The sequence below is a fragment of the Toxorhynchites rutilus genome, chromosome 3, assembly GCF_029784135.1.
Source record: "Toxorhynchites rutilus septentrionalis strain SRP chromosome 3, ASM2978413v1, whole genome shotgun sequence".
NCBI lineage: Eukaryota > Metazoa > Arthropoda > Insecta > Diptera > Culicidae > Toxorhynchites > Toxorhynchites rutilus.
The window spans coordinates 312,036,682-312,049,705 of record NC_073746.1 but is presented as its reverse complement, the minus strand read 5'-3'; the positions used below and the strand labels follow the sequence as shown (position 1 = coordinate 312,049,705).

General features: G+C 38.4%; 1 protein-coding gene and 1 long non-coding RNA gene across 2 annotated transcripts; both read left to right on the top strand.

Moving 5' to 3' along the window:
* Positions 1–3,362: 3,362 nt before the first annotated feature.
* LOC129777697 (pachytene checkpoint protein 2 homolog) lies at positions 3,363–5,132 on the top strand. The gene is made up of 2 exons (XM_055784135.1): positions 3,363–3,505; positions 3,576–5,132. The coding sequence occupies exons 1-2, from the start codon at positions 3,459–3,461 to the stop codon at positions 4,813–4,815; spliced, it is 1,287 nt and encodes a 428-aa protein (XP_055640110.1). The 5' UTR covers positions 3,363–3,458; the 3' UTR covers positions 4,816–5,132.
* Positions 5,133–6,336: 1,204 nt separating this feature from the next.
* On the top strand, positions 6,337–7,123 carry LOC129779316 (uncharacterized). The gene is made up of 3 exons (XR_008743619.1): positions 6,337–6,426; positions 6,540–6,635; positions 6,701–7,123. It is a non-coding gene; the product is annotated as an uncharacterized LOC129779316 (long non-coding RNA).
* Positions 7,124–13,024: the final 5,901 nt, after the last annotated feature.

Here is a 13,024-nt window from a genome sequence, read left to right as displayed (position 1 = left end):
GGCCGAAACAATGTATTTAGATAAATCTACCGAGAGATTTTTTTTGCATCAACACTCGCAAGGATAATATAAAATAAATCTTCTATTAGGTGCAACGAAAAAACAGTTATTTTTGGTGATAAATGTAACAAAGGGTCATCTACTTTATATCTCTATCGTATTAGTAGACGCGAAGATGATAGAATTCGGTTTAGTTTAAAAGTTTATTTATTCCACATAGAAATCAACTACCATTATCAATTATTTGCATTTATACCAGGTGAATTTTTGAATTGTTTTGATTCATCCCTCGAAAATAAATTTATGAGTTTCCACTGTCAAGTTTCAATAACAATATAGTAATATATTATAGTAATATAATAATTTTATTTAAAAACAGTGTTCTGAGACGAGCCAGCCCAGTCACACGTATTCTAGAGCTACTAATAAAAATGACGCAAATAATACCCACGTTGAGAAGGCAAAAGTTCCAGTCCCGTTCAAGAAGAAGAAGTTTTATATAAGAATGTAATTCTGTTTTGGGATATAAGAAAAATATAATCTTACAGGTCACGTTTTTATGAAATAAAGTTAACGTTAATAACTCCAGTTCACTTTGCTTTCGCTGCGCTTCGATCTAAGATTGGACCCCACCAGTGGCAATTCAACTTGTGACACCGCATCGAACAACAGCAAAATAGGCGATTTCGGCGCGTCGGTCGAAAATGTAAACGGTTTCTTTGGTGCCTTTGAGAATGCATCAATGCATTAAACTGACGTTATGGCGAAGCAAGAGTTAGGGTTAGGCTCCAAAAAAATATTTGGGGAATACCAAGTATCTTGAATGTCTTACTGGAATGTTATAAGTTATTTAGGTTCGCGTGCCAGTCGCAAAACTGCCTTCAACTAGATGACGGATGAAAACTTAACGATTTCATCACGTTTAAGTTGTCTCAATGTGCAGAGCTAGGTTGGAGATCCGATTGACATCGCCAACATAGATCGAGTTGCGGTTGCGTAAGTATTAAAATCAACGTTCCCTTAGGCCGTCTACACACTAGGCAACCTAAGTTGGAAAGCAACTTAACGAATATGTCAAAAAAGTTTAGAGCATGTGTAATCAAATGGGAGCATACACACTAGGCAACTGGCAACTTAGGTCGGACCAACTTTTTCGATTCAACCTAGCATGTCGAGTCACGCGCGATATATGTTGGCAACTTTTTCGTTCAATTTCTGTTGACATTTTTAATTCTGCGTTCGTTGAGTTTCAATGTTTGTCAGTAGTAATAACAAACAGTGTTTTCAAGATTTGCCCAGTTTATAATAATACGAACGAAACGTAAGCATTTTTTATTTTGATATATAATTTTATATATGGTTTATATTGTATCAGGTGGAACAAACTGAAAGAGGATTTCGAATGGAGAATGACCTATGATGGGGAGCCAAATTGAGACGTCAAATTCTCAAACTCCGATCGCTTCATTTCCAGGCCCCAACATCGAAGGGAAAATTTCCTTTCCCCCACATAAGACACAAACTCCGCTACCGTCGGCAAAAACAAAAAGTACACATCCACTCAAATTTCGACGACAATCCAAATGCGTAAACACTCAAAGTGCAATCACATATGCTACCGACATTCCTTCACAAACAAACATATCACATCCGTGTAATTCCATTTCACATTAATTACAATTCACATGTAAAAACTCAATTTATATTTACATATCACAACGTTTAGATTTTACATTATATTTACAGTTACAGGTATTTCACCTCACAAATTACATATATTAAATTAAATGTCACCACTGGCGGACCATCTCGGACTACTTTCGCTCCGCTATTTACAATTTTTGTTGTGCGTTGTTGTTGATGTTGATCCTACTCTGTGTCATATTTCACGATCTCCAATCTACGATGAAGTGATGAATAATTCACCAACGTGACCGCTTCGTTCGTGATGAGATCCCAGAAGGAGAGAACGGCAAATCACATTGTTTTTTTCTGTTCTCCTATCGCACATGTGGGATAAACAATTCCTGCTGTATATGATCAGCTGATGTAGACCTTGCAGTTCATTGTTCTCCAGCAGGCAGCCGTCTCGATTATGTAATCGTGTGTACCAGGCCTGTATTTGGGGGAGCTGCTACTACTCATAAACAGTCTATGTAGGATCAGCCGAATCGGAAGAGTACAATCAGGTTCTTGACACGATATATGTTGGTCCGGTACCAGTGGGGAGACACATTATTTCAAGCAGACATACATTCCCAATGTGACACGTACTCCGGAGCTAGACGCAGTGACTCTTCACACTTGTTCATATTGTGGTCAAGGATTCGTGCGAGCCGGTTACGTTATAAATAATTAATACACTGAAATAGAGAGAGAATGGAATGACCACTGAGTACAATCCGAGTGATGCTTGAATTGATGTTGCTTTAAACATTGCCAGAATATAACGGAACAGTAGAGAACAATTCAGCATTACTGCCAGAATTTAGCAGAAATTCGAACTCGTGGCCGACGGAATATTGGACATGAATATGTTTACTAGAATGATCCATTTTTTCAATTGTTTTAGATTGATGCGGAACCTAAATAAAGTCTACTGTCGAATGGCAGCGCGTCATATTTTCTTTTCTTTTTCATGCAATCAAAAAATTTTTAATGGTGCTGGTTATCTGTTTCATGCAGTTGAGGGTACATATAGTGTATTATAAAACTGCTCGTTTTGATTTCATTGTAGCTTACAAATATTGCGCACATTTTCAATTTGATGTCGTTTGCATAAATTGAGTACTTTTGTTTTCCTCTTTTCGCTAGAGTTAGATAATTCGCTCTTCATATGATTTATTTTGGTATTTGAAGAAATGACATCTCTGCCAGCGATTACGCAGTTGACAGATGAAAACTTAACGAATTCATTACGTTTGAGTTGCCTCAATGTGCAGAGCTGAGTTGGAGATCTGATTGACATCGCCAACAAAGATCGGGTTGCGGTTGCCCAATGTGTAGATGGCCTTAGTATTAAAAATCATCGTTCCACTAGCATTTTCCCATACGACGATCAACCATTTTTTGTCGAGACATTCTCGTTTCGAGTAGCTCGAAAAATGCTCGAACACAATGTTACGTAATGTCAAACTTTGCTCAAAACTCTACTACTGCTTTATTCATTTCGCTCGCTTGGAAATTCATAATGGCAAAAGTGGTCGAAACGAACAAAAATTACTCGTTTCGAAATGTGAAATGCCACCCCAGGTCTGTCCAATTAGCAAAATGTAAATTACTGTATCTTCTGTATTGCGCATTTACCTGAAAGCTACTGGCATCACTGCTCCGGTGTAAATCGTGACAGATCTTCAAAATCAATCTATGCGCGTTGCTGTCGTTAACAAACTGTTTCTAACGAACCGCCATAAATTGCGGGTTTTCGATTTTTATCAATTAAATAAATCTCTTACGCTATGGATAAACCAGAACAGATCAATATTGAAATCGCCTGTACAAAAGGGTACGTGTAAACATAGTGTAATGATAGTATAATAAATGATAGAGTACTAATACCGTGTTCATATCCACAGATTCAACAAAAAGCTGCCACATTCCGACCTGCAGCAGGCAATCCATTTGTATCTCGCGGAAAATAAAAATATTGTTAAGGACCATGTTTTTCATGTTAACTACGCACACGTTGAAAGTATTATGGTTTGTGACGAAATTACGGAGATGACCCCGCGGACAAATTTGTGTCTATATACGTATCTGCTGTCCGAAGGGACAGGCGAGGAAGAAACCGTCCAACAGGACGGAGACGAAGTCCAGGTTTCGAATCATTGGTTGCTTCCGGCCAGAGAATTCCACGGTTTGTGGGAAAGTTTAATTTACGAAGACGACCTAAAAGAAAATCTGTTGAGTTTCGTGCAGACGACTATGCTTTTCTCGAAGAAGATGGTGAACGTGAATCTTGTCGCCTGCAACAGGCTTATTCTTTTGCACGGTCCACCTGGGACAGGGAAAACAAGCCTCTGTAAAGCATTGGCCCAAAAGCTAGCGATCCGAATGACAAATCATTACACCCATGCGCATCTAATCGAGATCAACAGTCACAGTCTATTCTCGAAATGGTTCTCCGAGAGTGGGAAACTGGTGCAGAAGGTTTTCGGTCAGATTCATGATCTCTGCCAAGACCGGTCCTCGCTGGTGTGCGTTCTAGTGGACGAAGTGGAATCGATTGCATTCGCTAGGGAATCAATCTCGAATAACGAACCAAGCGACAGTATTCGAGTGGTGAATGCGGTGCTGACGCAGCTGGACCGAATCCGAAAGTATCCGAATGTGTTTGTGTTGGCTACCTCGAATTTGACCACCAGCATAGACATAGCGTTTCTGGACCGGGCCGATATTGTGCAATTCATTGGTAATCCCACCGTGGCAGCGATTTACGAAATTTACCGATCGGCGTTAGAGGATTTGCAAAATGTGGATATTATAAAAGATGCGGAAGCCCTACCGACTTATTTGGAGGCGAATGTCGACACGGTTGTAAGCAATAATATGAAAATTGTGTCGGAGCTGAGTCTGGGATTGAGCGGAAGAAGTTTGAGAAAGGTTCCTTTTCTAGCTCACGCTCTGTTCGTGAAGCAGGAAGAAACGACGCTACTTAAATTTTTGAGTGCTATGAGGAATGCCATTCGTAGGATGCAGAATGATAAACGAATGCTGGGAGCTGAGAAGCGACCATCGAGTATACCTAACGCAGATTCTTCGGCTTGTGAGAGCAGTACTAGTAGAGGGGTTGATAGTGGTGTTGTGAGCATGTAGTTGCTTTGTAGTTTAATAAGACATGTGTAGGAACAAATGTAGGCAAATTTCAAATGAAATGATCCTGAATAGAACACAATCAATATTTAGCTCTTAATATCACCATTAAACATGCCATGTTAGCAATAAAGAATAAATGATGTATTTCTCGCAAATGTTATATTTTCTTACTAGCTGACCCGGCAAACTTCGTCCCGCCCAAAATTTGTTTGTTGTTATCAATACCTTCAAACATTCATGTTTTCTTACTATGAGCAAGCTCATGGGTCCAATCGCAGGACTGTTCATTGATTGATCTTCTATTCGACCCCGTTGAATTTACTTTTTACTATAAAATTCCTAGTATTTTTAACAAAGCTCCGATTATTTTCAGACACAATTCTAGTTCAAGATTTTTTAACCACTTGCAAATAACATGTTTCTCCGTTACATGGAATAAATGTTTTATACAGAAAATATGATAGAATAAAGACAGCCCTAATTCGGACAATTCCAAAACCTTCACATGCAAAATTTGGTTTCATTAGATTAATTCTCAAATAATGTAGAAATTTATGTTTCATTTGAATGGCAGCCCTTCCTTAGAGAGGCTGGTGGAGAGTCTAATCATAGAAACATTCATTGCACCCTAAAATCTTCACATGCAAAATTTGGCTTCATTTGCTGGATTAATTCTTAAGTAATGCAGAAATTTGTGTTTTATTTGTATGGCAGCCCTTCCTTAGAGAGGATGGTGGAGAGTCTAACCATCATAGAAACATTAAGGGCGATTACACATTATCCGGTTTCCGCCGGACCGGTTAGAATCCCAAATGGCAAATTTCGACCGTACCAACCTCTTCACGGCGCCGTGATGCAGCCGTCCACTGCGACTGCAATGTCCGGTGACCGGACAAGCATTATACGCGATGACAGTAGTATTGTGTCGACGTCTGGTACAGACACCGGTTTGGGAGAGTAAATCATTCTCTTTGAGAATATCAGACCTTAAGACAGTTAAATTGTTCAAACTTTTAATGAAAATTTTTACTTTATATTATGTGATCACTTAAAACTCGTAATACTGATTCTTACTTAACCATTTTTGTATAATTTTCTTGATATTGTCACTAAAACTCATCATTGTAATATGAAATTATTATGAAACACAATTCTTGTTCAGGGGGTTTTCATCACTTGCAAAAGAACGTGCAATTGCATTGCATTAAGCATTAAGAACATATTTTATAAGAAAATGTTAATTTTCATTCATAATTTTTATTTTTAAATATGTGTTAACTGCACCCGAAAATCAATTATCACTATCAATTCCCAAAAGCGGAGCACGAACCTCCACGCGAATTGACAGTTGTTTTCATGTCTGTTAGTATTAGTACAATTCAGGCAATTTTTCGCCCCATATATTAGTATGTGTGTGCCATTTGACGTTTGTTTGTTGATTTTGAAATCAAACAGAATTTGCAAGTGGTATGGACACTGAATTTTTTATTTCGCTTCTTTATTCAGCTGCAGTGAAAAAATTCAGTGATGAAAGTTTCTGCTCAAAGCGAAGCAATGATCACAGGCACACGAGGTCGTCATGGAGTGTTTTGCCATGGATTGTGTTCAACGGTGTGTAGTGTCTTCTGACAAATTAATCGAGCTATTAAATTAACTTCTGTTTATGTTTAGCTCACAGCAACTACGAGTTCTTAAATTATCTTCTGTTTTTGTATTGTTCACAGATTCGCTACTGAACAAGTTCGATGATGTCAAACAAATCTCCAACTGGTTCTTCAAAGGGCATATTTTGAGCGACTTTATCGAGATTTTATGAGGAGGTCAGTCTTTGTTTATTTGAGCACATCAAAAATAACTCTCCTAATATTCTTATTGGGTATTTCAGACAGTTTGACCTGATTTGGGTCGCGATCGACGACGAGGTGGTCGAGGCTCGGCTTGAGGAACTCTAGCCCAAAATGTCCGATCTGTGATCGGTGATCGAGATGCCCGACACCGAAGCATCGGTTCTGTCATAACAAAATCACCCAAATCTCAAATTAAAATATCTGAGTCAGGCATTCTTTGCCCAAGATCCACGTATGCGCGTTGATTTGCTATGCGCTCGAGAAGCTACCGCTGCCCCAGGAGTAGGTGCTCGACGAATTGCGGCATATGCTGAGCCCGTTTCTGGACGAGGATCTTCGGATGCAGCAATGGGATAGCATTTGAATGAATCATTATGTTATTTTTAGGAAGGAATTATGATGTTATTTTAATCGTACAGATTTCTACTGTAATGGTGAAATAAAAAACACTCTAGAATGAATGGAAGGGCATATATTATCTCGTAGACAAATTCCAAGACAATCACAGGAAATGAACACATTACACATATAAATAAATAGTGCCGCTAGCTTCTTACGGAATGTTATTATTTTTACGGTCTTAAAATTGTACACTTGTTTCTGAGACTGTTGAACCAATATGTGGCAACAGAACGTGTGAAAAAATCATGCTATTTGTGTATGTTTAGAAACAAAATAACTGAGCGTATGAATGACTACACCGCAACAGGACTAAATTTAGTTATTCTAAAGTGGGGCGGAAGTATTTACGATAGGTGCTGCAAGAACACCTTTATGATCCAGGATGCGCTAATGCCGTGAGGGCTGCTCTTACTTTGACCATGCTCCTGATGTGCCACACAATATGAAAACGCTCGTGGTTGCCGCAGCAGCTGTGGTTTTAAAATTTTCGGTCTGCAAACAGCTGCATGTAGCCGGAATATTTGCAGCAATGTGTACCTGTCAATCCACTATATAAATAAATGCATGCATGTCTATGTGAGAGATGTACAGTTTTGTGTAGTGTATTTGTATGTGAGAGATGTACGGTTTTGTGTAGCGCGAGGTCTCTTTCACATTGTTATCCGGTTTTCCGTCCAAACCCAGCGGCGTTTTTTGAAACCGGTCCGGCAGAAACCGGATAATGTGTAATAGACCTAATTGCACCCTAAAACCTTCACATGCAAAATTTGGGGCCCTATTATACTATTATAGAAATCGAATCGAGGATTCGATACAATCACTATCACTATCACACCGAGTAAAATCTGGAGTTATAGAAATCGAGGAAAACTGCTCGATTCGTTAGCAAGCTCGAATGTCAGCGGTTGTGATGAAATATTTTGAAACAAGTTTGAAATGTTTCATGAAGCACTATAAAAAGGATGCCAAATCTTTTTTGTAGGCATCTGCTATGGAAATGTATTTCCAAAAGTGTTAATATGGTTATGTTTTGGAGTAAATTGATATTCCCTATAAGAATAAAGCTTAAAAGGCGTAAGGCACGCATGCATGTGTAATAAAAACGACAGCCTGGAACAATTTGCTGTACAAAAAATATAATTATCAGAAAATCTATGGAATTCCGTAAAGAGGCACGAATATCACTTTTTTTTAGCATAACAATTTTTGTTATTCATGTAATGCAACATGTAATTCTCGTTTAGCGTCGTTTTCTTGTTGTAGCGGCGTCGATAGCTTTATTGTATTGGGTCCACCACCTGTTGCTCTAAATTCTCGCTTGTTGCGTACTAGTGTTTTCTTCACCTTTCCCCTCATGTCAATCCAAACCTGTAATTTAAATAAAATCATTATTGTTTTGTAGGATAGCTTTAGCATATGGTATAGAGCATTATTCCACTCCGACCATTAGTTTGATCTATTGTAGTGAAAGTGGTATAGTTTGGCACAGTATAGCAATAAAACAGAAAATTGCTGCAAAAATAAGGTACTAATGTATGCCAAAAATAACGTATAATGTATAATCGGTTGAAAGGAATTCAAAGAGTATGATAAAATTTACTTATGAAAGTTATGTGTATCGTAAAAAAATACTTACTTCCTGCCATTCTGAACCTAGCTGCATTGGTGGTCTCAGTGCATTAAGCTTCTCTCTGAATTCCTCCAACTTTTCCTACACCGGGATTATATTAGAACTGACTCCAGAAAAACCTCGAGCAATGTCTACATTCGCTTCCATTGATTCAAGGAGCCGTTCAAACTGGTGGTGATTTGGTTTTTTTTCTTCCGCCACTCATTTTCAGCCACTGAAATATGCGCTGGAAGTAAATTCTGCATTGTAAGTTATAACATGATTAATATAAATAATGCTGAATGGAACACTTACTTTGTATAGACTATTCTGGCAGCATCGTAAAACAAATGCTGATCAAAACAAACGAACATGTGTTGCAAATTGCATATATTGAAGCGTTTCTGAAATGTTTCCCAAAGGGATGCAAGCCAAAACAAAATAATTCTCCGAAGATATGCAACAAGTGAATCAAACAACTCGAAAAGTTCTGACACTTGCATCGATAGCTATCACTCGCTCGGTGCTATCGAATTGCTCGATTTCTATAATAGTAAAATAGAGTTAACGAGCAAAATTCTTATCGCCTCAATTTCTATAATAGGGTCCTTGGTTTCAATTGCTGGATTAATTCTCGAGTAATGCGAGTTATATTATTTTTCAAAATTTCGAAATGCCAGAAAATCTATAAAAATTTTTCGTACTGTGTATTATTTTTTTTTATTATTTTATTTTTATTATTAGATATTTGAAAAAAAAAACAGCTTGAAGATATTTATCAATCTAGAAAATCCGTAAGAGCACATTTAAATATGAATTAGAGTAGTACTGAATCTCTAAATCCCAAAAAAAAAAATTTAAAATTTAAATATTTTTTTAGTACTAAAATTGTTGATGAAATATTTTTTTGATAATTTTTTTTGATACACCGTGGTAAGATGCACATTCAGTATTTTTTTCAAATTTTTATCTCGGATCTATTGAGGATGGCGTGAAATAAACGAAAGAGTACGTTTCTCACTATAGATCCTACGTCAAACCACAAAGGGGTTCAAATAAACCACCAAAATTTCTTATTTAATATTCTTTACAATATTTGCAATACAGCTAGTGATTTGGTTTGGGGGCACTTTTTACTCCCTTACCCGGCCAGGCGCTTTGTGTTTAATTTGTATGGCAGCATTAATTCTCGAGCAATGCAGAAATTTGTGTTTAATTTGTATGGGAGACCCCCTTACAGAGGAGGGTGGAGAGTCTAACCATCATAGAAACATTCATTGCACCCTAAAATCTTCACATGCAAAATTTGGTTTCATTTGCTGGATTAATTCTCGAGTAATGCAGAAATTTGTGTTTCATTCGTATGGCAGCCCCCCCTTAAAGAGGAGGGTGCAGTGTCTAACCACCATAGAATCGTTTATTGCACCCTAAAATCTCAATGTGCCTAATTTGGTTTCATTTGCTTGATTAATTCCCGAGTAATGTGGAAATTTGTGTTTAATTTGTATGGGAGGAAATTTCTGCATTATACGAGAATTAATCAAGCAAATGACGCCAAATTTGGCATGTGGAGGTTTTAGGGTGCAATAAATGTTTCTATGGTGGTTAGACTCTCCACCCTCCTCTCTAAGGGGGGGCTGCCATACAAATGAAACACAAATTTCTGCATTACTCGAGAATTAATCAAGCAAATGAAACCAAATTAGGCATATGGAGGTTTTAGGGTGCAATAAATGACTCTGCATCCCCCTCTCTAACGGGGGGCTGCCATACAAATGAAACTCAAACTTCTGCATAACTCGAGAACTAATCAAGCACAATTTGGGATGTGAGGGTTTTTGGGTATGAGAAATGTTTCTATGATGGTATGACACCCCTCCCTCCTCTGGAATGGTTCCATAAAAAATATTACACATATTTCAACCAAAAATATTCCAACCAAACATGACAATTGAAAATTTTCGGAAAACTCTGAAGAAAAAGGGAAAATTGGGAACATTAAATTCCCAAATTGATCTTTGTTCCAAACTGGAAATGGATTTTATTGTGATGGAACGCACTCCTATATCTTTTTCTATCTATACCAATAAAAAAGTATCGCCGAATGTGTTGATAAGAGCAGAACTCGAGGAAAAAATTGTCCGATTCCATGTAACGGAGAAACATGTTATTTGCAAGTGGTTGGAAAATATTGAACGAGAATTGTGTCTGAAAATAATCTGATATTATAATGATGAGTTTTGTTAAAAATACTAGGAATTTTATAGTAAAAGGCAAATTCAACGGGGTCGATTAGAAGATCAATCAATGCACAGTTTTGCGATCGGACCCATGAACTTTGCTTATAGTAAGAAAACGTGAATGTTTGAAGGTATTGATAACAAAAAACAAATTTTGGGCGGGACGAAGGTTGCCGGGTCAGCTAGTATAACATAATCTCTTATATTAAATCATTTGTCATAATATTAGGTATAAACAACTCTGTTTGCATTATAGTTTCATACAGATTGCCAAATGAAACTTACAGTGGAATGGAATATTCAACTGTTGTTGAGAAAAAAAAATGAAACAGCTAACGATGTTTTGACGCAGGCTACAGAGCATAGTCATTATCTTCATATTTATGCTGGTCGCCATACCATACGCATAATATCTGCTTCGCGGTGAAATAAGAGAAGGGCTCCAAATTGGGAGCGTTTTTGTGAAGTGACTTGTAGAGATGATGGCTTGTTAAAATGATAGTCTGACTACCAAGTAGGACGGTTAGTTTATTACAAATTGTTTAATGGTTGGCTGTCATAAAAGATTACTCCGAGATTGGCTACCGACGGCGGTTTTTTGCTCATATATCATCCTCTGTACTGGGGCACCGGCCATAGACGAGAAACGTTTCATTGTTTCTCCGCGGCCTAGAGGCTTTCTATGACCCTTTCCCGCGGCCATCGTTAGTGCATTAAATTGGTTAATATTTCCATTGATCAGCACATCATCGTATGTGACCCTGTCAGTTGAAATGAAAAGATGTGGACCAGCAGTGAATTAATTGGAGAGTAGTACACAAAATATATGCCGGCGCCAGTAATAATGAAAGGTGGCCCGACGGAAGGACGATTGCCAATGTACATTTCCGATCTAGATTTGTCGGTGTATTTCCGATGGATGCATTGAAGGTGAAAACAAACTATTCATTTTTGTAAAAGGGTTACATTGATCTGGATTTCCCGTGAATATTGCTTGTTTCAATGGGTGCAATTGCTTTGAAGTTGCCAAATCCGACAATCATCGGTTTAGGGTAACATTTTGCCGAATTTTCAAACTTGGTTCCTTTTCCCTGACTCCGACAGATGAAATTTAGAGCTCTAATTCTGTGCCGACCATAAAAGCAAATCAGCTTCTTAGACCTGCGCTCACTGTTCCGGTGTTGCATCTGATGTGTTAATTGAGAGCCATAAATCTGCTCCCAGCACCTCCATACGACGGATTCGAAATACGCACCCTTTCTATGAATAGATTTATTCATCCCTTCCACACAGGTGCAGCTGGGAATGGGTGTCATATAACACTGCAACGATGCTTTAAATTTTCCATTTGCATCCGTTTCGGTGTACAGAAGTGCATTAGAGAACCTCGCAGGTGTAGTTAGGAGAGGAAGGGGATTGCGAGGGGGAGCAGTACCTCATTCATGCGGTCGTTGCAAATTCATTGTGCAATTGCGCCTACCTTTCAGCATATTGACGTGTGGCAGGTGCGCTCCGTAACTTCACATGGTAGGTACTGCTCAGCATGCCACCGCGTCGGACTAATTTAATTAATAGTGTGGAAATTCATCATCATTGTCCCCTTCTCACCTCGTGCGACAAAACAGATATGTATTCTGGTGTGTGGCGGCAATCAACGAGTTATTTCCTGCCTCACTAATGGAGAGCATCCTTTCGGGACTGGCGGTTTCTAGATTGATGGCTGGCGTCTCCTTCTAATGGATGCTTGTGTCTCATAATTTCATGTGGGCACGACACATAACTCTGGCGCATCAGATGAGTGAATGCTGGCAGACGAAGTTCTCTCTCGGGCGGTGATGTGTACTACACACTGACACCGAAAGCTGTTCGAGTTTATGTAAATTGCAACTAAATTTACCCCTAAGTAATCGTAATTTTTCATCATTAACTCCAATGAAAGTCGGAAAATATATGTTCATCGTGAAGCAAATTGAGGCGGGAGCAACGCTAATTATCAGCTGATTGCATTGTAAACATTGCGTCAAGGGTGCGTCTCTGTCACTTCAAAGGTACAAAGGATGATTGAGCTTACGAAAGGTTCCAACCATTCGCTCAATTACGTTACCGATCAT

Bases quoted from the DNA above. Each gene is read 5' to 3' on its own strand.
- LOC129777697 (XM_055784135.1), top strand. From the start codon at position 3,459: ATGGATAAACCAGAACAGATCAATATTGAAATCGCCTGTACAAAAGG. The intron at 3,506-3,575 runs GTACGTGTAAAC...TCATATCCACAG, and splicing joins GAAATCGCCTGTACAAAAGG to ATTCAACAAAAAGCTGCCAC.